The sequence below is a fragment of the Lepisosteus platostomus genome, chromosome 15 (assembly GCF_059453375.1).
Source record: "Lepisosteus platostomus isolate fLepPlt1 chromosome 15, fLepPlt1.hap1, whole genome shotgun sequence".
Taxonomy (NCBI): Eukaryota; Metazoa; Chordata; class Actinopteri; order Semionotiformes; family Lepisosteidae; genus Lepisosteus; species Lepisosteus platostomus.
In genome coordinates this window covers 25062658-25086557 of record NC_142625.1, presented here as the reverse complement: position 1 = coordinate 25086557, position 23900 = coordinate 25062658, and the positions used below count along the sequence as shown (strand labels likewise).

General features: G+C 46.5%; 3 protein-coding genes and 1 long non-coding RNA gene across 7 annotated transcripts in view; 2 read left to right on the top strand and 2 right to left on the bottom strand.

The window, feature by feature from the left end:
- st3gal8 (ST3 beta-galactoside alpha-2,3-sialyltransferase 8) overlaps positions 1-2316 on the bottom strand; it is a 19836-nt gene extending 17520 nt beyond the window's left edge. For both annotated transcript variants that reach the window (XM_088607488.1, XM_088607489.1), the window contains exon 1: positions 2071-2316. The gene's annotated coding sequence lies outside the window, so the exon portion shown is untranslated. The remainder of the gene's footprint in view (positions 1-2070) is intronic.
- Positions 1-12296, top strand: part of dynlrb1 (dynein, light chain, roadblock-type 1) — a 16382-nt gene extending 4086 nt beyond the window's left edge. Inside the window, exons 1-4 of one of the 2 annotated variants that reach the window (XM_088607494.1) lie at positions 8419-8569; positions 9189-9264; positions 10101-10268; positions 11324-12296. In XM_088607494.1, the coding sequence (XP_088463620.1) occupies positions 8567-8569; positions 9189-9264; positions 10101-10268; positions 11324-11367 (291 nt within the window). In that variant the 5' untranslated portion in view covers positions 8419-8566 and the 3' untranslated portion in view covers positions 11368-12296. Of the gene's footprint in view, positions 1-8418; positions 8570-9188; positions 9265-10100; positions 10269-11323 lie in introns of those variants that run through there. The other variant, XM_088607495.1, reaches the window with a different exon arrangement.
- Positions 11391-15675, bottom strand: LOC148648344 (uncharacterized). Its single transcript, XR_015926633.1, has 2 exons — positions 14912-15675; positions 11391-14699 (listed from the first exon to the last, which is right to left on the bottom strand). It is a non-coding gene; the product is annotated as an uncharacterized LOC148648344 (long non-coding RNA).
- On the top strand, positions 13112-23900 carry map1lc3a (microtubule-associated protein 1 light chain 3 alpha). 2 transcript variants are annotated; one of them, XM_088607492.1, is made up of 4 exons: positions 13112-13273; positions 17830-17885; positions 20683-20789; positions 21912-23900. In XM_088607492.1, the coding sequence occupies exons 1-4, from the start codon at positions 13234-13236 to the stop codon at positions 22072-22074; spliced, it is 366 nt and encodes a 121-aa protein (XP_088463618.1). In that variant the 5' UTR covers positions 13112-13233; the 3' UTR covers positions 22075-23900. The 2 variants fall into 2 exon arrangements, with proteins under 2 accessions (XP_088463618.1, XP_088463619.1); XM_088607493.1 differs by lacking the exon at positions 13112-13273 and adding an exon at positions 14700-14724.

The window sequence follows — 23900 nt, the reverse complement described above, 5'->3', positions numbered from 1 at the left end:
TCAGTGCAGAGACTCCCGTCGAGTCTGTGGTATGCAGTCAGGACTGGTATGCACTAGCCTCATCCAAGGGCAGCAAACAAAAATAGATCATTTAAAAAACTGAAGAATGCAGGAGCCTAATTCTGCGAAGATGCGTGTGCATGGTCCACAGCCATCAGAGAAAGCGAGACTTGACACGATTGCACACTAATGCAACTGGTCACAAACGTTCGAGGCAGGCTGACGGGCAGCACTGTGATGTAATGGTTAGGGCTCTGGATTAGAAAGGGATTTTTGCGGGTTTGAATCCCAGGAGGTGAGGCACAGGTGCTGCTCTCTTGAGCAAGTTACCGCACTCAGAACGTTAAGATGCACGGCTTGGGATAAAGTATTAACCAAATGAATAATAAACGGATATATCTCTTCCTCCCTACATGTTGCTTTGATGGAAAATCAGCTTCTATCCTTCCCATTATCTTTATGCTTGGTAATATCGTTAATACTATCAGATAAGATGGACTGGGTACTTTTGGGTACTTACATCTGTTATTACTTCTTGGGAAACAGCCATTGTTTTATGCATGGACTGCAGGTGAGTCAGTGTTTTCAGCGCAGCTCCTGCCTTTTAATGCAATATATTTGATTTCTTAAACATCTCCACGGAATGAGATGAGATTTAAAACCGTATTGCAACACCTACCACAATTTGTCAGATTAAGCTGTCTTTTTGAGACAAGCTGTCACGCCACTGCCTTAAAAGATTAAGTATTTGGTCACTTCAGACACCCCCTAAGTCTCAGGCTTTCCCGTGCTCTGAGAACTAGCAGAGAATTCCACTTGGCAAAATACCTGCGTCTGTACCGGAAGGAAAGAAAAGAGAAACAGGTCCTGAATTTCAGCTGGCTGCTGCATTTCTGCTCATGACTGGGGCAGAACGGTCACCTGGTGCTGATTTGCCCTGTGCTGCGTCCACCTTGGCACCTGCCTGCCTGTGCCAGCTGGAAAGAACTGTGACTGAGCTCGGCGTTGAGCTCCTACCGCCTCACATCTCACCAGAGAGCTCGTGGAGCTGTGCAAGGAGACTCTCTGCCTCCCTGGCCTCTCTCGATCCAGTCTCGGCCCACACGGGCCCGGTGTTATCAGACCCGCTTCACAACAAGGTCGTCTGGCGAGCAGCTGCTCTCCCTCCTAGTGCAGGGGCTCTCAGTCCTGGTCATAGAGACCCCCACATCCTGCCGGATTTCTCTGCAGCTTCTTCACTGAGCTCCTTCAGCGGAGCCTCAGGCTGCTTGGTAAGAACTTCTGCAAGCTTTTTGTGCTCAAGGATTGGAGATTTTAAAGTTACTTAAGAAATGCAGTAGTTAAAAGGCAGCTTCCTACGTGTTTAGGAACTGGAAACAATGAAATAAGTTCAATTAAAAATGTCGTTAGGTCTGCTAAGGGTTCGGTTATATAACGAGAGCTTGGGCAGAACGCACACCAGCAGCACGAGCACGGGGAACACCTGGCCTACTGCACCAACCAGTGTTCTGACAACCACTACAAGTTTCTCCATCTGTTTCTCTGTAGCTTCTGCAAAACTCTGCAAGGCTCCAGGGACTCTTGCTTCAAAGAATAAATCATGGCATGTGTATCATGTCCTGCTGTGCACATATCTGCTGTACATACTGTATACTCTGTTCAGGAGCGCTTGATTCTGTTGTGTTGGCTTACCTCCTAGAGCCCAACTATTAAAGGTTTTGAGTTGGACAGACTCCAAAAGCTTTCAGCCTCCCAAATGAAATAACGCTAAAAGTAAATTAAGCAGGGCCCACATCATCACTGAGGCAGCTTGCGGTTCTAGAAGTAAAACTTCCGTTTTTTTTTTCTTTTAAAGCAGCAGCTTGTGAACGACGCGAGAATGAGAGAAAGAGAGAAAACGACAAAGTCAGTTGCTTAAAAACCCAGTTGAGAAGGTGTGTGTGGGGGGAAATCTTTGATCCGGGCTCAGCCGCAGCTCAGAGAAAGAGAGGGCTGAACTGTGGGCCAAAACCCCAACAGAGAGAGGAGGAAATGAGAGAAGCAAATGTAAAAAAAAACCCATGAACCTACCTTGTAGACGAGAGTCAAAACTCATTTCTTACAGCTCAACCAGAGCACACTCCCTCAGCTCAGCTATTGTGCTCGCTATGCTAAGACTGAACATAATCTGCACAAGATGGTTTAAATTATGACGTGAGGAGGGTTTTTTTCTCCTTTCTCAGAGAGGTGGAGCATAAAATGGGCCTTAGTTTGAAGAGACTATTTACTGCTGAAGTACTTCTGTCTTTTTCTGTTGTTTCATGACTGTAATTGTATCTTATTTCCTCACGTTTTGTAGGGGATTTCTGGTTCAGTATCTGAAAAAAAAAACGTTGCATCTGTTTATCTGGAGAAACATTCTGTGAGTTTTAGTACTGAGCGCTGGCTCTGAGGCTCTGTGTAGGGGTGTCAGCGGTGATAAAAACTGTGATGAAAAAGAAACAGATGTTCAGCTGAAGCTGGCAGTACTTTGGGTATTTTTAAGTTTCCTTTCTGCTTCCTCACAGACAAAGAGGTTAGAAAAATTGAGCTGCAAAGACAATATCCAGAGAACCTTGGGCACTCAGTGGCAGCTATGTTTTTGTCTGTTAGCTGCTCAAAGCAGAGGTGGAGACAGGAAACGTTTGTGTTATGGAAATGTGTGACAGGGATCCCATACCTGGGAAGTATACTAACTCTCCAACTTCCACATTGTGGGACAGCCTCTGTTATAACAGCTGTATCCTTTTAACTTACGCATGTATTAATCGCAAAGTGTTTAAGAAAACCAGTGAGCTGCCTAAAGAAAATAAAACTTGGAATCAACCCAGGATAAATTGGAAACAGAATTCCCTACGATGCTCTTTCAGTCTGTTTCGCTGTGGCTGAGCAGGGCTGGGCCTGGGCCTGGGCTGGGCTCTGAAGGGAGATCTCAAGGGGTGTGAGGCTGTTGCTGTGGGTTTAGAATTTCCAATTTCTGTCTGTCTGTCTGTCTGTCTGTCTGTCTGTCTGTCTGTCTGTCTGTCTGTCTGTCTGTCTGTCTGTCTGTCTGTCTGTCTGTCTGTCTGTCTGTCTGTCTGTCTCCTGTGAGGGACTGGTGTCCTGTCCAGGGTGTGTGTGTGTGTCCTGCAGTGGACTGCTGTCCTGCCCAGGGAGTATCGCACCTTGCACCCATGGCTTGCTGGGTGTGACAGGCTCCAGCTCATGACCCTGTATGGGATAAAGCAGTTAGAAAATGGATAGGAATGAGTGCAAAAAGGCTAGTTATGTACACAAGCCTGTTGAGGTGACATAACACTCTGGGGTTTGAAATGTGTCCCAAGCCCACTGAGTCACTGCTCCAGTCTTTTGGTTGTTTGTTATGACTGTGCCACCTTGGGGCTGACACATCACCAGGCATCCTGATACTGCTGCAGACACACAGTCTGCCTGCTGACCTGGCTGCCAGTACGCAGGAGAGAAGGATTTGCTCGGATTTCCAAGAGAACTGTTGGCACAACTGCAGCTTAAAAGTAGGTGGGAATGAAACGGGAGGTGGGGTGGGGGTTTCTACTGGCACAAGTTTGGCCATGTCTGGCTCTGGGTGTGATTCCGGAGCTCCTGTGAGTCACGGAATGAGTCTTCCATTCAGCTGCCTCTTCCTCATCACAGAGGTGACTGTATGTGCTTACAAGACTCAGGCTCCCTCTTGCCTGCCTTCATCCACCCAAAACAGCTGACAAATCCTCCAAGGCTTTATTTAATAAAAATAAAAAAGAGAATTTCCTGTTTTTTTTTAGTTCCACCCACCCGATTTGGCATCAAAAAGAAGGAATTAGGGGTTCAGGAGAGAGCCAGGACACCTGGGTTTCGTGTCTTTCATTTCTCCTGTAAGAGAGGCTTGCTGATCAGGGGTCTCCCTACCCACAATCCCCCGAGCCTCCCTGTGAACCCCACCCCTGCCCGTCCAGGCCCGGCTTCTAGACAGGCCACTCCAACACATCGGTCTGCCATGCTTAGCACTTGTATTATTTTAATCCCTAGCAAATCAAATGAAATGCTAAGTATTTTAAAAGCCGTGATCTTCACAGGACTAGGAGTACATGATTCTGACGGGGGAGAGCTGGAGAATTGAAACTAGACTGCCAGTCTTGTGGTTGATACCACAGAACTGCAGTCCAGGCTTCTGGCCCAAGTTAGCTCACTGGGTTAAACCGCTGTCTTGTAAACACAAATGCTTCCGGGAGCACAGGTTTGAATCCCACCTCTAGCTGACTAAAATCGCAGCCTAGGCTCCCAGGAGAACTGGGTGACTTCGTGGAGAACGGGCAAGCCTGGCTGTGCCAGCTGATGCCAACGAGCCTCTGTGGACACCTGGGTAAATCTCAGGGTCACGCTGGCGTCAGTCCCCCATGATGTAGTGATGCATGCAGTACAATATGAGTCAGTGACCCCAAGATCAACAGGTTCAGTCCACAGGAAGCTGAATTAATGTTCAGACAGGTGAATCAGCTGAGCAAAGTCAACGTTTGGAGTCTGAAGTTGGAAAAAACGCCAGAGTGCTTTCACCCAAATACACGCAACCGAACTTCTTTAAGCTGAACACCTCTGGGTGCTGTGTGAACTCCATGGACTGCTGGTGTAGCAGCAGAGACAGGTAAAACAACAGTAGAAAGAGGACAGAGTGATGTTCCGCAATTGAACAGGTGAGGATTCATCCAACACTGATAAAAATAAAGAAAATTGTTTTATCCATCCGTTTCCTAACCACTTTATCCAATTTGGGTCTGCGGGAGAGCTGGAGCCTATCCTGGTAAACAGCAGGCATAAGGCAGGGTTCACCCTGGATGGGATAAAGAGCACACACACACTGTATCTACATATACTCTATATACAGTTTTCTAACAGTTTATTAATTCTACCAATGAGTTATTGTTGTAGTGCAGTGTGAAGATTACGAGAAATGAGATATCCGGTGTTGAGAGGGAAAGAAAACATTGTGAAGAAAAGACGTGTGCTAAAGTTCAGGAAGTTCTGGCACAAAGGATGTAGTTTTGGTTCCTAAAGAGGATAAGGATTTCAAAACAGCTACAGTAAGCCTCTGGGAAAATCATGGGTCTCTCTTTAAAAAAAAAACAGGCAAGTAAATAGAACTCAAAGAAATAAATAGAAAGTAAATAGAAATAACAAAGAAATTTGTGTTTGGTTATTTTCTGATGAGGAAATAAGACTATAGTGAGTAGAGGACAGGATCAATGAGATTGAAATGAATCAAGTTCCAGTCTGACCAGAACAATTCTAGCATTGAGCTAATGATTCATCAAGAACAAATACTGCAATTTAGATTTGTGCTAAATTTCAGAAAGGTTATGTTCGATCTCCAGAGTTCGTGAAACCAGGGTTACTAACCCTGAGGTCCTGACTACTTGGTCATTGAGAGTCCTCTGGGGGTGTTCCTAAGAATTAGGGGTGTTAACCCCGATATCCTGAGTAAATTGGCTTCCCTAAAGCTCCCCCTTAATTCGACTGGTGCAGTCATTTCTCACTCCTCCCCCTGATTCGCTTTGTCTTGGGGTTGCTGGTGCAGAAAGATCACTGTGTGTCTCCCAGGTGGGGCCGCTGGTGCAGAACGATCACTGTGCGTCTCTTAGGTGGGGCTGCTGGTGCAGAACGATCACTGTGCGTCTCCCAGGTGGGGCTGCTGGTGCAGAACTATCACTGTGCGTCTCCAAGGTGGGTCTGCTGGTGCAGAATGGCTATTATACGTTGCCCAGATGGGCATCTTCTGAGACGCTGGGCTGGTCTTTAGGTGTGGCAGACTGCTCCACTGTTGGTGGGGCTGAGAGGCACCTGAATCCCAGTGGTGGATGAGTCCCACACACCACAGTGGAGCTGTGAGTCAATCTACTCTGACTGACACCTGTCTGTCACTGAGCTGTGACAGAACTTGGAGGGTGGACTTCAGAAGGAATGAGTGTACAAAGACCTGTTCAGTATAAGAGCCCCTGCACTCTGGAGTCTGAGTCACTTGACTGGTCTTTGTTATGGCTTTAACAGATCAATGGAAATTTGGGTAAGTCTTTTCCATCTGTACCTTTTCTGCATCTGCCCTTTTGTATTTTTGTCTTTTCTCTTTACATGTTTTCTTCAGTTGTTTTTGTCTGCTCATCCTTTTTGCATGCAAGAAAAAAATCAATAAGCAAAGTTCTACTGAAACCCAAATCCCTGTGTGTGTTCCCAGCTGGCCAGGGGAACGTGTAGCTAGTGACCTTGCTGTCTAGCAGTAGAGGACCTCTCCACCTTCATGAACAGGCCTCCCACACAGGGCTAGAAATGCAAAATAGACAGTACCCGGACAACAGTGGTCTCCTGGTGAGAAGAAGCTATTAAGAATGTGCTTTGTGCAGCTGTAACTTTTTCTAATCCCCAGAGTTCTTGCCAAGCAATAAATTCCTCAGGGAGAGATAGCAGGCAGGGCTGTAATAGGAGCAGAGACAGCTGTCCAGGCCAGGCTGACAGACTCCAGCTCTCGTCTGCTCGCTGTCGTCTGACACTCCACAGGCACAAATATTTTCCGGCACCTCCTCCTCCCCAGCAGATCAGGGTATTTCCCCATGTACGCATTCTGACTTGGAAACCGCTCTGCTCAGCACTCCACATGCAACCACACTCATCAGGTAGAAAGTGGGAGTACAAATGGCAAAGTAAGAGTTATTATGTTGCCTTTTATTAGTATATTAGTATACTGTTTCAGATAGGCAATGCACAGAAAATATCCAGCCCCATACTGAGAGATACAACACGCTGGAATCTTACACAAGCCACCCGTGATGGCTTTAATGGCCTGCTCTTATCATTGCTTACATTCTAACCCTGACCTACAACAATGCACATGACTTGTTTTTTTCCTCTAGAGCACCTCTATGCCAATAATCCAGTAGCTCAGTTCTGAACCCCCCCGGTGACTCAATAGTGGTACAGTCCGTTCACAAGACTGTACCCTGCCTGCCCTAACAATGGGCTGACCCTCATTAGCACTGTGGGTACAACTCAAGGGCTGCTTGCTCATTGACAGAGCACATGGCTTTTAGTAAACCTCTCTTTGCCCCATTGTCACGTCTCTGTGAGTTTCTTAATGGGCTGCAGCTGTTATTAAAACCCTGTGCTTCAGCAATGTCAAGAATGCTTGGCCCCAAAGTATTCACCCCAGTCCTAACCTGTATTGAAAGAAAATACACCGGCTTACTCAGTTTAGTTTGGACAGAATGTACTTTTCATACATGTTTTCAGCACTAGAACTTTATTCTGCAGAAATCACTGTCAAACAAACCGCTGTGTCGTTTGAGTCTGTTTAAAAACGCTTTCATGTTTGGTAAATTATATTTCTGAAAACGTGAAACATATTTTCTCCAGTTCTCTGCTTCAGCTGACAATAATGTAATAAGAACTTCACACAGATGCATGAACGGTAAGACCAAGGAGTTGAACTGCTCAGTGATTTCAGTATTTCAATGGCTGCTCAAAAGGTCACTTTGTTTCTCCATAAAGGCCTCACCCTAAAAGAACATCTCCTTGCAAGAGTGTATCTGCATGGCCAGTTTGTTATGGTTGAACTCTGGTGTCTGCGAGGACACCACGCCACGGGCTCTCCCTTGAGGCGCAGGGTCAGTCCTGGTAGCTCTGTTCCCTCTCAGGAGCAGAGACACAAAATTAATTTAATCTCCCCATTTCCTGTCTGCCTGCCAGTGGGGCGTACCTCTCTGCCAGATGGCCTGCTCTGCAGAGAACAGCTGGATTCAGGCCATTACTGAAAAATAATGTAGCTCTTCAGGTCCAACAAAATCTTCTTTTTGCAACCAACCAGAGCGCCAGAGCTCCCGTTACGAAACACAGGCTTTCCCAATATCTGAGCGCATAGTGAAGGTGTAGGGTAGTCCAATAAACCTGTGGGGATAATATTATTTTGTATTGATATCTTCTCTTGGAAAAAAGAGCATCACCTCAACGTAGTAGTAACCTGGTTTGATGGTATCTAGAATGCAGAAAGCTTGGTGTTGCTGTTGACAACCAGAAACCACAACGTATTTTTTTCTATGAATTCCTCTCTTGCATCTACGATAAGGCCAAACACTGTTTCTGATTACTTTCTGCTTGGGTGCTAATAGTGAATCTGTACATCCTGTTGTGAGACCATATCTCCATGGCATAACTGAGTAAACGCTTCGGTTTAAATACGATGCCAGTAGTCTATGTTAATACAGACATAATAAAGTGTCTGTTCTACGCGAATTGGTCCTTTGCGTACAGTCTACCGTGAAATATTATCCGCAACACTATGTCTCCCCCTTGTGGCTAGTTCGGGGTTGGCAGGAGGAACAGGCCAGCTGACGTCCCCTTTTATCCAACTTGGGCAGGAAGCGAAAATATCGCGATATGTAGCATCAAGTCAGCCCATCCGTTATGACGTCAGTTCCGGGGTTGCGCATGTCCGGTTGCCTGTGTTGTGTGTTTCGCTGCTGCTAGGAAGCCGCATCGCGGATTGGAATAACAACAGCAGTCCAGTTCCAAAATGGTGATTCTATACAAGTTAAATCGTTCTATCAGCATGTTTTCTGCCAATATTTAGAGCTGAGTGCATTGCCTGATCAGCGAACGGCGAATGTTTTTGTATTTGGGATTTCATGGCACAGTGGGGCGTTGGTCTTTTTGTACCTGGTAACTTAACTGTGTTCTGCGTTGACAGGGCACGGATAAGCTGCGTTTAACTGTTTCAGTTCACTGAACTGATTATATGAATGTCAAATTATAGAAATTCCGCTTAAATGAGTAGGAGTAGGAGTACTGTACGTTTGCTTGGACAGCGTAGCGGTGCCGTGGTGTGAGGTGTGACAGCACTACCTCGAACAGTGTAGCTCGTTCAAATCAGTTGCCTTTGTTGAACTGTACGGTTAGGCTGAAGCTTGGCCGATCTGGACCCTTTTCTTCTCGGGAGCTTCTGTGACCGTGTAAAACTATTCCTGTGTTTCAGTAGGTGGGCAGGTCAGTGTAAGACCCCTGGCCTGCTTTGAAGATGCACTGCAAGCTTACAGCGTCTGTTTCTCCTGCGTTGGCAACCCTGCCTCAGACTAGATAAGCTGCTGCTCACGGTGTTTGATGTGACGGTCGTTACTGATCACGGGCGTGTCTTGCAGGCTGAAGTGGAGGAAACCTTGAAGAGGATTCAAAGTCAGAAGGGTGTCCAGGGGATCATCATCGTTAATGCAGAAGGTATGTGTGCCCACCTGCACAGGTATCATAGTGGTCAGCATTGCTGCCTCGCGGTGGCGGAGTCCTGGGCTTGGTTCCAGACCTGGGGTGCTGTCTGTGTGGAGTTTGTATGTTCTCCCCATGTTTGCGTGGGTTTCCTCTGGGCGAGTCCACATGCTCGTATGTTCACTAGCTTCTGGGAAAACTGGCCCTGGCTTGAGTGTGTCTGCCCTACGATGGACTGGAGTCCTGTCCAGGGTGTACCCTGCCTCGTGGCCACTGCTGGGATAGGCTTCAGCTCCCCACACTTCGGAAAGCACTTAGAAAAGGGTCTGTTTTCTTTACTTGCTCAAGTGGGAATCGCCAGTTGTTTTTAGGGCCGTGAGCCCTGGAGAGGGTGGAGGCTGGCAGACAGGCCCCCCTGGAGAGCCGTTCAGCATCACATCTCTCGCACCCGTGTCCCTGCAGGCTGAGGCAGAGCCCGAGAACGCTAGGGCTTCAGGGGAGGCTTTTACTATTCTTAAACGCGGGCCACAAAACGTGCCCAGTGGGTTTCTGACCAAGTTTGATATCCTACGTGTTCACAGGGGTTTTCCCCCCAGTATACTCCCACAGTCCAAAAACATCCTGGCAGGTTAATTGGCTTCTGGAAAAACTGGCCCTGGTGCGAGTGTGGGCACCCTGTGATGGACTGACGTCCCACCCAGGGTGTACCCTGCCTTGCACCCCTTGCTTGCTGCGATAGGCTCCAGCTCCCCTGCAGCCCTGAACTGGACAAAGAGCTTAGAAGATGGGTGGACTTGAAAGGCGTGCGCCATGCATCCCCCCACCTCACTCCCTCTTGCCCCTGCTGGTAGGGATCCCCATCAAGTCCACGCTGGACAACTCCACCACCGTGCAGTACTCGGGGCTCATCCACCAGCTGGTGATGAAAGCGCGGAGCACCGTGCGGGACATCGACCCCCAGAATGACCTCACCTTCCTCCGGCTCCGCTCCAAGAAAAACGAAATCATGGTCGCCCCAGGTAACCAGATCAAAAGCATTTAAAAACAAACATTTATTAGTCCAATCGCTGTTTGCATCTGTTTTGCTAGATTGATTTTAAGAGCTGAGTGACGTGTGCAGCAGTATGTGGAGTTATATACAGTGCATGCCTTCGTTAAGATTTATAAAACTAGGGAGCTGGGCTCATCGGCCCCCCCTACAAGCACCCTGTAATTGTGTGGGGTTTAGTGGCCAGTTGGATCACGATACAGGAAGGGAATAACAGAAAAAATAAATCTTCACTGCATTATGTTAGTAGCTGTTTTTTGTGTTTCTATGCTCCACGCACGCTGATGTGTAAAATTCCTCGCCCAGCGTCCTGCTCACTGACCACTGTGGGGGTGCGAGCAGGAGCAGCAGACAGGTATTAGCGTAGCTCAGCCTGAGGGCTCTCTCACCCAGAGTGCAGATCGAGCCCCTTGTCCGAGCCGGACGAGGGCCAGCTGCACGCAGGCAGAGCGTGGCCAGGATACAGAGGGCCTTATTCAGGCAGGAGAGCCCTGTGACCTCCCAGGTGATTCTCACAGAGGTTTCAGCTCTGGCAGGTAGGCAGGTCCTCACTCTCTGTGCAAACAGAAAAGCAGCAAAATGAGCAGAAACAGACTGGACATTAGAAATAGTTTAAAACGAAACCCAACTTTTTTTTTAATGTTTTTTTTAATGTTTCATGTTTAATGTTTACAATTTCTTGCATTAGGAATGTGTCTTTTCACATACCCCAGCTTTTTCTCAATGGAAACACAGACAGGGAGAGAAGCTTGGGGTCAGAGCGCAGGGTCTGCCATTGTACGGCGCCTCTGGAGCAGTTAGGGTTAAGGGCCTTGCTCATGGGCCCAACGGAGTAGGATTCCTCTGCCGGCCGCGGGATTTGAACCGGCAACCTTCCAGTCACAGGCGCAGATCCTTAGCCACAGAGCCACCGCTCCGCCCTTATGTCATGCAGGGGGTCATTGGGAGTGCTTTAAGGCAATAATATTTTAAGCTTGTTTTGCAATGTTCAGTAAAATGATAATCTTTGTTTTTTCCTTTTGACAGATAAAGAATACTTCCTCATTGTCGTCCAGAATCCTACAGAATAAGAAGACCTATTCCTTTTATTAAGTTATTTTTTTTTATTTACAAGGCCAAATGGTGTATGTCGAGAACTGTGCCAGTGTCGGATAAATTGTTCTAGGTTTATCTTGGAGAAAAAAGCATAAATTAGTTTCATCACAAGTATTCATTTTGTGCAAAGAGTGTAATTCAGTGCAATAAGAAGTAAACCTTTACTGCAGCTCCATTCCTCTGGTTCCCAAGCTATACATCATAACTATACAATGAAAGAGAATGTATTCTCCATGCACATGCAGCAGAAAGCACAGGCTAGGAACTGCTGCTGCTTTAAAGAGTTGGAAACAAAATCACTGAAGTGCAGGGGTGAAGACTGACCAGGTCCAGTGTGATCCTGTGTTTAATTCCGGACTGCTTCCATGAAGGCCTGCAGCATTAATGATTAAGCATCCTGCACTGTCCTGCTCAAAAACTGGTCACTATATTTTCAAAGACGTTATCAATGTAGAACTTGTTCTTATTTACATTTAAACAATCTTTTAGTTTAATAAAACTTGAGGGGTTGGAAAGCTGTGGTTTTCCCCAAAGGGAGCTGGCTTGCAGAGGGTGTTTGAATTTGATTTGTATTTGTTTCCATTCATTTCCTGCACCTGTGAGCTTAAAAGGCATCTGCAGCTCAACACGGTTTTTACTGTGGCTTTTGGGAAGAGTAGATTCCACTACGTGTACAGTGCTTTTCCTCCGATGTAAGGCCGTTTAAAATCTCTTGATTTCTTCAGCTGACTAAAGACAGCCACCCACTGGATGAGTGCAGAAAAGACTCATCTTGGCTCTTGCCCCTACTGTGTTTTGGACCATGAAGCACCCTTTTCCTTTACAGAACTTGTTCCATACTATATATTTAAGAAAGTCATGTGTCAATTTAAAAGCATCTAATAAACTTCTCATGGTGGCAATATGTGCAAAGAGTCTGTATGTTTGCTTGGGTTTCCTCCCACAGCCCAGAAACCTGCTGCTAGTGTGAATGTTTTTCTGCCTGCCCTGTAATGGCCTGGTATGTACATGCACTCTCTGCACTGAATTAGACTGATCAGCACAGCCCTCTGGATTACACACAACACTTAATGCATGTCAAGCAGAAATAATGATTCAGTTTTCACAGCCAGGATTGTATCAGAAACACCCAGTGAGGGATCCTACAGTACCCCCCCCCCCACCAGCTTTCCTTTGCCTACATGTCCAGTAGAAGTGTACATTTTAATTGCAACACAAAACTACTAAAAACAAATAAAAGCCTCCTTAATGCATAAAAGTAATGACCTCAATTTTTTGTTTTGAATATCTAAAAGGTAATTTACCAGGAGGCCATACAGCTTCTTTGCTAGTTAGTAGTTAATGGATCCTGGGATTTTATCGAGGTGTTTATTGAAAGAGGTCACGTGGTCAAGGCCTATACCCTGGATGAATCAATCAGTTAGTCCGACACTCCCACCTACCCCGTCTCTAAAGGTCAAGTTTAAACATGTCACACTCCAATAAATTGGGGGGAAAAACCAAACATGGGCAGTGTTATCAGTAAGGGGCACCATTGCGGGTCTTATTGTTGCCTTTTAAATTTGTGTCTCCAACCCCATTAAATGATTAAGTACTACGAGAGCATCTAAAATGGATGAAAGGGATTCATGAAACACGTCGAGCCGATTCTGTCGGCTAAACACTCCTCCACCCTCTCCACAACACGGCTCCTTCCCCTTTAAAAGTCTCCGGCTGACGTCATACTGCTCGGCTCGCTACACTGTCACAAAAGCGAGCTGGGCAGACAGAGATCCGAGCCCCAGGTTGTCCAGTCATCTGTGCTTGAGACGGACGTTAAACCGGACTGATCCCTCACAATAATGCCTTCCGACAGACCTTTCAAACAAAGGAGGACGTTTGGTAAGTCATAAACAGTTTCTTTGCAAATTAGGACAATGTATTCCCCACCACCACTATCATTGATTACCAGATGTCGTGTCGCTCAGTCTTTTGTTTACCAAACAAAAAAAACAACAATCTAGAAACCTCGTCTTAAAGACGGCCTGTCGGGCACTTCTGTTGTGCCCGACCTGGGTGGGTTGTTTTTCTGCCGTGTACGTGAAGCGGGCGTGAGCGTGTTGAAAGGTTTTTTTTTTTCTCGCGTCCGTGTAGTTTATTAAAAACGCGGAGCGATCCGGAAGGCCGTGCGTTAACATCGCCGCTCTTGAATCCGTTAGTTGAATACCGGCAGGACCGAACAAGTTGGCATCCGTACCAAACCTCAGTTATGGGCTCTGGTGTTAAGGGACGGAGGATTTTAAAGTCCCATTATTACACCAGATTTCTGGGTGCACTGCAGGACCTCGCTCTGTGCGAGACCACTTCGGATAACGCGGCCAACAGCACCAGGTTTTGATGTCAGGTTCTTCACGAAAGAATTGTATGATGTAGTATCGCTGCCACAGGGTGGTCCGAAGTCACAGTGTGCTTGGCGTCACGGGCACCCGGTTTCGGGAGTGGGGTCGGCACCCCACGGTGGGGAAGATGGGGAGGTACAGTGAAGTTACATGTAATTCACTGTTTAATAGGGGTCCGCGTATGAGATACAGATCGGATACATGGTGGCAAAAGAACAGCAAATTGCATAAAATGGAATCATTCTCTATATCGGAATGTATTACGTATATGACATACCATACATCAGATTAACCCAAAGAACGTTTTCACCATTCTTGTTAGGACGTTAAAAGCGATTCAGTTTTACGGACTTGATTTCATAAATCAGGATTTTCTAATAAGCGGATATTGACCTGCAATCCCGGTTATGTCGCATCTTAAGAGTATTCAACAGGTGTCTTTAACAGTTCGACAACCTGTGCCGCCTTCAGCGTGCACGCCTTACCGCGAGTATCCCCCCGCCTTTTCACTTAAAAATGAATCAAGCCAGGCTTGTGTGAAAATGCGCACCTCCAAAAACAGCGCCGTACCGCGCAGCCACGCAGGTTAACGCGGGATGTTACCCGTCTCGGAGAGATCGTCAATGTGCTTCCAGACGAAAAGCTGCTCGTCTGCAGAAATCTCCCAACAGGAAGGTCTCAAGGCGACCCGACGGCCCCGCGTGTTTCCGGCGCGATGGGGGCGGAGCTCCGGGGCGGGCGGGCTCCGTCTTCAGGCAGGACCACACCCCCTCACCTCCGCGAAGCTTGGACTTTTACTACAGTAAACATCTTTGGGACGGTGCGTGCTGGATTCCGAATGCCAGCTGACCCCAGGTCAAGAATGTTTACGGGTGATCCTCATTACGGATGTCTTGCAAAGAACCCGTGCATATGAAGAGGATGCAGGGCTTGACAGAAAAAATTGCAGTATGGGTAAGGGCAAAATAAGAGCAATAGGCTTAGGAAATCCTCCAAATAGAAAAACGGGTCAATATTTTTTTTCTTATAACGGTATAATCCAACAGTGCTGAGGGATAATTAAGCATTCTATTTCATTTAGCACACAACTTCGGTTAAATTTACAGGTTTTCATTTAGAAGCTGTGGAAACCATCCTCTACCTTAAGGCGTCCTGTCGATTAGGGACTTGTAGCTGACAGCCGGTATCGGAGCAACACGGAACTAATTGGTAAAGGAGAGGAAAGCCTCCTCCTTACTTTAAATAGACTCGTACAGGCTCCGCCTCAGGTGGGTGTGAACAATGAAGGGCTTGACGATCCTGGCACGGGAAGACCACACCTGCTGCTCTTTAGCCCAGCTGTTCTTGGTTGAAGCAACTCGTTTCCCGGCTGGAATGCGTGGTATTTCTTCTCCACTCGGAAGGGTGGTGTCTTATTCCACTCATGAAATGCAGTGGGCAGAAAGCACCCTCCAGCATGGTGTTTAAGAGCCGAAGAACAATCCAGAGATTCAAGTGAACCGTGTTGATACCATCGGTGAAGGGCTCAGTTCTGGGACCATGAGCTCGACTGGAACAGAACTCCAGGACCAGGATGTAATTTGCGCCCCTGGTGGACGTGACCCTAGCAGACATCCCAACTTGGAAATTGGGATTTCGGGGGTCGACCCCTAGTTACCCCTGTTTGCCCTCTCGGGGGGCTTTGTGCTTGTAGCTCCTCTTCGCTGTCATTATGCACAGTGAAGTCCCGTGGTCAGACTGTACTATAATGTGATCCACAGATGAAGGGGAGGTCACTGCTTGGAGTATTGTAATAAAGAATGGGGAGTTTTGCCGGTTATCCTGTTCCTGGTGGAAAACTGCAGTTCAGTCAGTGTGACTGGACTCTCCGCTCCGACCCCTTGCTGATCTTTAAGGGTGACTGCCTGTTCTAACCTAATAGGTTTCGTTGGAGCTCTTTAATTATATTTAGTTAGAGGTTGTCTTTCAGCTTTTTCTTAAGTCATTTGTTCTCCACCTACTGAGTAGAAGAAAAGCTTTCAAAGGTTCTAACCAAGCAAGTTGTTGGTTCCTCGTTAAGGACTAATTAAACAGAGAGCTCAGCTGCAATAGCAGGTTCCTTTGTCTCGGAGTGGGAACTCTGGCCTAGACCAGTCCTGGTGCTGTTTATGTAGCAGAAAATTGATTTTTCTCATTTGCCCACTGCTTATTTTTGTGCTGTCAGTGTTAGTGTTCGCGGTCAAAGGTCAGCCACGTCTGTGTACAGCTGTGTACTCTGATCAGGAGGATCTGTGGGCATGTAGAGACTGCCTGGCTGAACTCGTTTCGGTAGCTAACACAGGTCAGCTGACTGTTACTTGACTTTATTGTCCCAGGTGGGAAATGTGCTTTGAGGGAATGTAAAGACATAACACATGAAACACAACATGAACAAATAAGATACATAAATGTATGATGAGAAAGAAAATATAAATAAAGTAAAATATACTGTCAGTTATAATTTATATATATAGATCTCAGTTAACCATAGAAGGTTAATAAATGTCAGTATAAAAGATGACTTCCTGTTGAATCTAGGTGCCCAGATGGGAGGAGGTCACATTCCCCTTGTAGAGGGGTGGCCATGACAGTCAGCCGTGACAGTCTTGGTAACCAGAGGGCACAGATACACCTGTGATTGGCCAGGCTGTGAGGGGGAGGGGACGAAGGACAAAAACGGGGAAGAGAGCTGCAGAGCCCTCGGGCAGCTGTTGTGTGACTGTGTCCTGAGAATTGCTGCTCTAATATACCCCTGCTGCGTGCGATGCCTGTTTACGCTTTCTGGCTCTGCCTCTGACTAGCTTTTCCTGTTTTCCTTTCCCCCTGACAAGCGGGCAGTGCCAGCTGAATATCGTTTTGAAACACGCTTGGGCTTCAGTTGTGACTGCGCAGTGTTGTGTCCCAGAGCTGGGGAACGTCTGCTTGCACCGGTCAGGGGTTGCCCAGAGAGCCACACCGCTTACAGCCTCTGGAGCGGGCAGTGGAGGGCAGAGGGCACTAGAGAGTTAATGCAGGGCACGAGGCTTGCTCTTGTTTTTGATTCATGAGGAGTGGGACCCCCCTGCTCCATGACAAAGCCGCTAGGTATAGTAGTAGACTCACTGAGAGGCAAGTGAGTCTTAAGACACAGTGCACATGACTCCGGACTGGTGCACTCAATCATGCCATCAGAGGAGAACGTCACTGTGTGTGTCTGAAATTCTACCCTCCTGCTTGCACAACAAGCTCATTCCTGTGCTCGTGCATGAACATTTGCAGGATTTCTTCCACTGGCTTACAGCCTGTGTGATATCTGGCATTAACCAACAGAGGTGTGTTGGTGTAGATCAGGAATCTCAGACTCAGTTCCTGGAGAGCCTGGTGTTTTCAGGTCTGTCTTCCACTTGAGCTCTGTTTACATAGGTAATCTAATTATTGAAGTGTAAAATTATAATACATCTGACCAGGCTTTCAGTGGTAAATGTATAATGAATGAAGTGAATGTTGAACACTATCAACTGCAAAAGACTTGCAGAAGAATTGTATATATGTCTAACTGTAAAGAATGGTGTCAGTTGTCAAATTGACCACTCAGTCTGGAACAATCAAAAGACACCAGACCCACCAGGAATTTGGGACTCCTGGGTTAAGATGCTTCATGTTAACACTCCAGGTAGTGGGGCTTCAATCACAGCAGATCACCCAGGAATAAAGCCAAAGTTGGCAGAATGGGAGTTACTAGGACAGGAGAAACAGCTTCGCATTAGCCTGCTGTTCTAGATTATACCCTGCCTCACCTGTTCTAAAAGTTATAAGATACAGGCCTTTGAAGGGAGAAAGAGAACTTGAAATAATATCTCCTTTTTGTTTAATATATTTTTAAACCACCTGATTATCTATATTGAAACAGATTATATATTAGATATAGTACATGAGTTGATCACCCTCCCTGAGCCTCAGTTATCAATGTGGACTGCTCACCATGTTTATTAGTACTGTATGTGTCATGTACTGTATGTGAGGCCTCCACAGATATTCCTTCTATCTCCTGTTGTATTCCAGCCGACCGCTGCAAAGAGGTACAGCAGATCCGAGAGCAGCATCCCAACAAAATTCCGGTAAGGCACTGCTTCCCGATCCTTGTAGATTACTGACTCCTGCACTAAGACACCGTTGAATCAGAAATCTTTTCAGAGTTCGCTCCCTTGCTTGGACATTATTCTATTTAAATTCTATCATTGTACTAAATGATATGCAGCCGACATTTACCGTGCGCAGATTTGCCTGCAGTAGCATAGTCCTCAGGCGTGATAACTGGTTCAGAAGAGGTGTAGATTAATTTAAAATGATATTTTCTAGCCAGCACAAACGTGTAAGATCTAAATGAAGCATATGATGCCTCCATGTCTAAAGTACACAAAACTCCAGTTTGCTTCACGTGCTGAAGTGTTTCAGAAAGTTGTGTTCTAAAACTTCAGTTCTTTAGTGAGGAATTATTGTTTTAATAATAAACAGAGATCACAGGAACACACGGCAGTGTGTGCGTATTTATGTTCAGGGTGTCTGTCTCCCTATGATACAGTACTTTAATACAGCCAGCATCCAGCACTTCAAGTGCTACTAAGATTAATGTAAGTCTCCAGTAAACACTAATACCGGTTTTAGCAAAGGCATGAAGCGAATGAGGGGAGAAAGGAAGTAGGCTACAAACCCATCTCAGCAGGGGACTCCAGTTTGCTGCTCTGTGCAGAGAATGGTGGGCCTCTTAATTATGACATTATTCCTCCCTGGAGCTGGACTTCGTCTACGTGACACAGCTTGGGCTTTAAATCCCAGTTGTAGGATCACATCCCCCAAAACAAGTGAGAAAAGTACAGAGACAAAATGGGGTTGAATTCTGCTTGTTGTCATTTCACCTGCTCTTCAGCTCTTTCCCCTACAGCTCTTGCCCTCTGTGGCGCTTCCCTGGTTAAATATTGTGCAAGACGTATTTTTCACCCTCTCCAGTGTTTGCTAAAATAGATCTGCAATTTAGTTTTGCAGGTTTCTCTTGCGATTGCGAAACTGCTCTTGTACCATGTAATTGCATAACTTAAACTTGACTGTTTTTACTGTGACATTATGACATTAATCCTCCCTGGAGCTGGACTTCATCTACGTGACACAGCTTGGGCTTTAAATCCTGGTTTAAATCCTTTAAATCCTACTGTGGCTTCACTGTACCTTACTGTGCACTTTGCAGCATTTACTGTGCTATTATCCTGGTTCACAGCATTAAATTGCTGCAGCTATAATATAGCACATGCAATCTGATTAAAGAGTTCCGGACTGCCATTCTCTTAGATCCCTAATGTGGGTCTACAAAAGCTCTGGTGGTTGTGAAGACCACAGCAGGGCTGCCACAGTTTTGATCCCAATGCATTACCTCTGAAATGGTTCTGTAAGAGATGTGCTTAGCATTGAGCAGCCTGTCCCCTGGGCTCCTCCCAGCTCCAGAGAGTCTGGTGTAAAACACAGTGATAAACAGACGGAAACCAGCTCCACGCCCCTCCCACATCTTCTGGTCATCCCCGGGGCAGGGTGGCGCCACTGTCTTCCCAGACTCTCCCAGCTTTCTCACTCTGCTTCCGTAGAACAGCTCAGACTAACAGGACACTCAAACCACACTCAGAGCCCCTCAGACACCTCACTGCTTTTTAAAATGGGCTCTTCTAAAATCTAGTTGCTCTAATACTGCTAGATCATCATGAGTGTTTTAGAGGACTGAGGCCATAAGCTTTTCTTCTCAGAGTTCGCTCCCTTACTTAGACATTATTCTATTTAAAAGATTTGTGTATATATATATTTAAAAAAAAACATTTTTCTAGAAGCTTCTAGTAAATGATGTATGTACTGTCAAAGCTCAAACATTGATTTTTTATTTCAAAGGGGAAAAAAATAACAAAAGGCATTGTTACAAACAATGCAGGTAGAAACTGGTGGAAATCACGAATTGACCGAGCAGTTTAGTCGATCAGCACTCTTCCCAGTGTCACAAACTTCATCTAAAATCTAAGAGACACTTCTCAGTCACCCAAAGCTGTAACGGCATCTTCCCCTGTGTTGTAATGTAGTCTTTACCTTGTCTTGGATAGGAACAAAAAGCACTTTGATAATCCTATACCATGCTAAGGGAAAAGCTGATTTGTTCATCGTGTACAGGCCGTGCGTGGTCCATGAAGTGTTTTTGTTTTGCAAGCTGTGGCTGTGATTAATGAGATCCCATGAGACATGCTCACAGTGTTCACTTACAGCTCACAGCAGTATTCCCTGGGGTATGTGCCAGACCTTGTTACCCGGGGTCGCTCTGTCCACAGCTGGGACGTCCTTTGCTGCCGTCCTGTGGCCTGGCCTGGTTCTCTGATTTCTCACACAACCACACTTCCTTCAGCACACAATCTGTCTGCAGTTTAAAAAAAAAAGCTGCCAGACTAAGTGGAGCTGTGTTTTTCGGCAGCTAAGACATTTATTAAAGCAGTCTGAGACGCACAGGGGTTGTGGATGGTGAAGTGCAGCAAATGTGTTGCTGATAATAGGGTGATGTAATATCTGCACAGTGTGGTTCTGAGTCCAAGGCAATAAAGTTATTCATTGCTAGCTTCATAATTCATTTTACCAATCCTAATAAGTATTCATCAATGACACCAGCTCTTTCCAAGGCCTGTGCCTGTTGCAATGCAGTAGATTTTAATCGAGCTACCAATCTCGATGGAGTGTTAGGCTTTCCTTTCGACACATTGCTAATCCACCGAAGTAGCACGATTCTACACTCTCCCTTGCGGCTGGTCAATTGAAATGACACCACCAGTTGTGCTCTGTAGTGTTGAGGAATTATTGTATATTCCTTAAACCTGTTTATTCCGTGTCGCCCTGTAGGTGATCATCGAGAGGTACAAGGGGGAGAAGCAGTTGCCCGTCTTGGACAAAACTAAATTCCTGGTGCCCGATCATGTCAATATGAGCGAGCTGGTGAAGATCATCCGGTAAGATCAGTCAGCTCTTACTTCCACACAGGGGCTCCTAACTTCAGTCCTCCCGTATCCAGCTGACTTTATTCGATCAGTAGCCTAAGGAGCAAGGATAAGGAATAAACTAAACCTCAGGTGGTTTGTTGTAACCTTGCACCTTGGTGCTGGCTCAGCCTGTTGAGCCCCAGAAGAGCAAGCAGAGGCCCTTTTAAAAAGACCACTCTGTGTCTGTGTTCAGGCGGTGTTTCCTCTGGTCAGGAAGGCTGAGAAATCAGGTGGGAAAGCTCTCGCAACTTATCTGTAAGAGTGTCAGTGCATCTTCTGCTAGAATCCTAACAGTGTCCGTTGTTGCACCCCTGTCCAGAGTGGCTGACACACTGATAACGGCAGAGGGTGAACTCAACTGCACTCTGCCTAAAAATAAAGCCTGTCTCTTCAGTATTTATAGAAGCTGTCCCCCTGCCTTCCACAGAGTGTACGTACCATGACTTACTGGAGACCAGTACACCTTTAAGTTTGTGCTTTCAGAGAAGGGAGGTTGTGCCCGTGTTTGAAATGCTTCGGCAGTATGAAGAAGGAGGTACAAGGCAGGAGAAGAAAAGCGTGCAGCCCAGCGGCAGTCGAACCGCATGTTTTGAAAAAGACCTTGGCACTCGGCGGCGCCAGTCTCTCTCTCCGTGAACGTCCTCCGGGGTGCTGGCAGCAGTCTCCCAGCTGGCGCGTGCTTGGCAGGGGCTTCGCACAGCGGTGTCGCTGCTGTGACAGCTCTGCAAGCTTGGCCATGGTTCTGGCCTCACCGCCGGTGGTCTCTACAAGGTCCTTCAGCACCCTGGTCCCTGTGCTGGATTATTCACGAGCAGTTCATTCAGCTGAGCCATGAGCCAGTTCAGCCATAGGCGCCGTTTCTGAATTTTGGGAGAGGGAAGTCTGCGAGCTGTCTGCCAGGCATTCCATTTAAACTCAATTTCATTTTCTTATGTAAGCAATCTAAACTAGATACTGTGAAAGAAATAGCGGAGAGCTGTATGCAGAAGGAAACTCCTGGTGCGACGTGTCCCTCAGCTCTGCTGTGTCTCCTGTGGCGTTTGTGTCAGGTCTCTTCTCCTCTTCCCTCCTCCTGTCTTTCCTGACCTCCAGGCGCCGCCTCCAGCTCAACCCCACACAGGCCTTCTTCCTCCTGGTGAACCAGCACAGCATGGTCAGCGTCTCCACGCCCATCGCGGAGATCTACGAGCAGGAGAAGGACGAGGATGGCTTCCTCTACATGGTGTATGCCTCGCAGGAGACCTTCGGCTGCTAGACGGGGGTGGGGGAGCTGGAGAGAGAGGAGAGAGAGAGAAGAGAGTGGCCTGGCCCAGACCAGGAGTGGGAGGGAGAGTGAACTCCAGCAGAATGACTGCATTCCACCACACGAAGCGTTTACTCCTCTCTCTCGTTCTCTCCTTCAGTGTCGGGCGCAGGGCTCTCTCCTGATCCCCAGTAAACCCTACACGCAGCAGCTGTCTGTTCGTGCACGTGTGGTTAAATACTCCTGCGATCTTTTCTGGTTTGTTTTCTATGCATCCTGCCCTTTTCTCCACGTCACATCACATGGTTCTGTAGCGGGTACATCGCGTTGTCCCCTTCCTTGAGGTTTAACCTTCCCCTTTTCATCTTGGGGCAATGCAAGCTTTGTACGCTGTTGCCAAAAAACAAAAGCTCCCAGGCCTTTTGTAGTGCATACACTTGTTTGGCTAAAGCCAGGGCCTTGTGTTTAAGGCAGAAGAAGATTTCACTGATTTCAGGCAGAGATCTCGAGCCTCAGGTTGTTTCTCAAACCGATCGACGTCATGGCTAGCTCTTCTTCTTGCAGACTGTTTTCATTTCTGTTCTGAAAGCGGCATGAAAAGAAAAATCTGCATGTTGTCCTGGATGTTCTCTCCAGCAGGGTGAGACTTGGTTCGTGGCCCCTGCAGCCCTCACTGCCACCCCTCTTGAAGCTGTGTCCCATAGCTACTGGAAAAATCTAGATGGACTGGCTTAAAATAACAAATGAGGGAGAAACCACAAAGCTGGTAGACACGAGCCCCAAAATCAATACAGCAACATACAGCAAAGACATAAATTCTTTAGCACAGCTGAGGTTTGCATTAGAACTGCCAGAAGAAGGCCAAGCACTTCTTACTGTTTTTCTTGTGGGCTAACCTTTCTTCTGTGGTTTGAATATAGAATACCTTGAATGCTGGATAGTGGATGTAATGACAGGCTAATAATGGCTTAATATTAAGAATTACCCTCACAAACAGCCATGTATGTGGGCATATAAGGGCTCATGTGGTGACCTGAAGAAAGCTCAACAACAAACATTTTTTTGTTTCCCATGTGGGATGAACCCCTATTTCTTCCTGTACATGTGTAGGTCTACACACTGTGAAATAGATATAGAACTTGTGCTTGAAAACTCACGTCAAGTGGTTCACCACAGTGCATTAAAGGGGCTGTGCTCATAGGTTTTAGGTCGTTCTCCTGTGTCACATCTCCATACAGCTCTCTCATCTCTCCTCTTCCCGGCTGAGGTGAACATCTGTCCTGTGTTACCCCACATGCTGCTTGCTGCTGCCCCCTCTCATGTTCAAGTGCAATGATCTTTCTTTTTACTGCAGGGTGGGGATCGGAGGGGGTCGCAGTATTGAACTGACGTAGCTCATCCATCTTGAGATCGGCATTTTTTAGCGTAGGAATAAATAAGCTTTTTTGCACTTTAAACAACATTTCAAAAGTAGACAACCTAGGAATTGAGTACTGTTCAATTGTGTATATACTATATATGAGTTCTGTATAATCAGATCTCCTCTAGAACACTATGTATGTGTATGGTTTTTGGCGTTTTCAGATTTTTTGAATGAGAGGGTTTTCAATGCTGTCTATAACTTGCACGTTGTTTTTTTGGCTTAAATGCTTGTTCGCACTGTTCCAACATTTCTTTTTAAAAAAAAGTGTTTTTAGATCCATTTCGTCTGTCAGGTTCCAAACCAGAAAAAAACAATACAATTTTCCCTGTATTTCTATGTAAGACAGACAATGGGAATGGGTGGTCTGGAAATTGTGCGTGTATAAACCATATATAAAGTCAAGTTATAAAGTCCA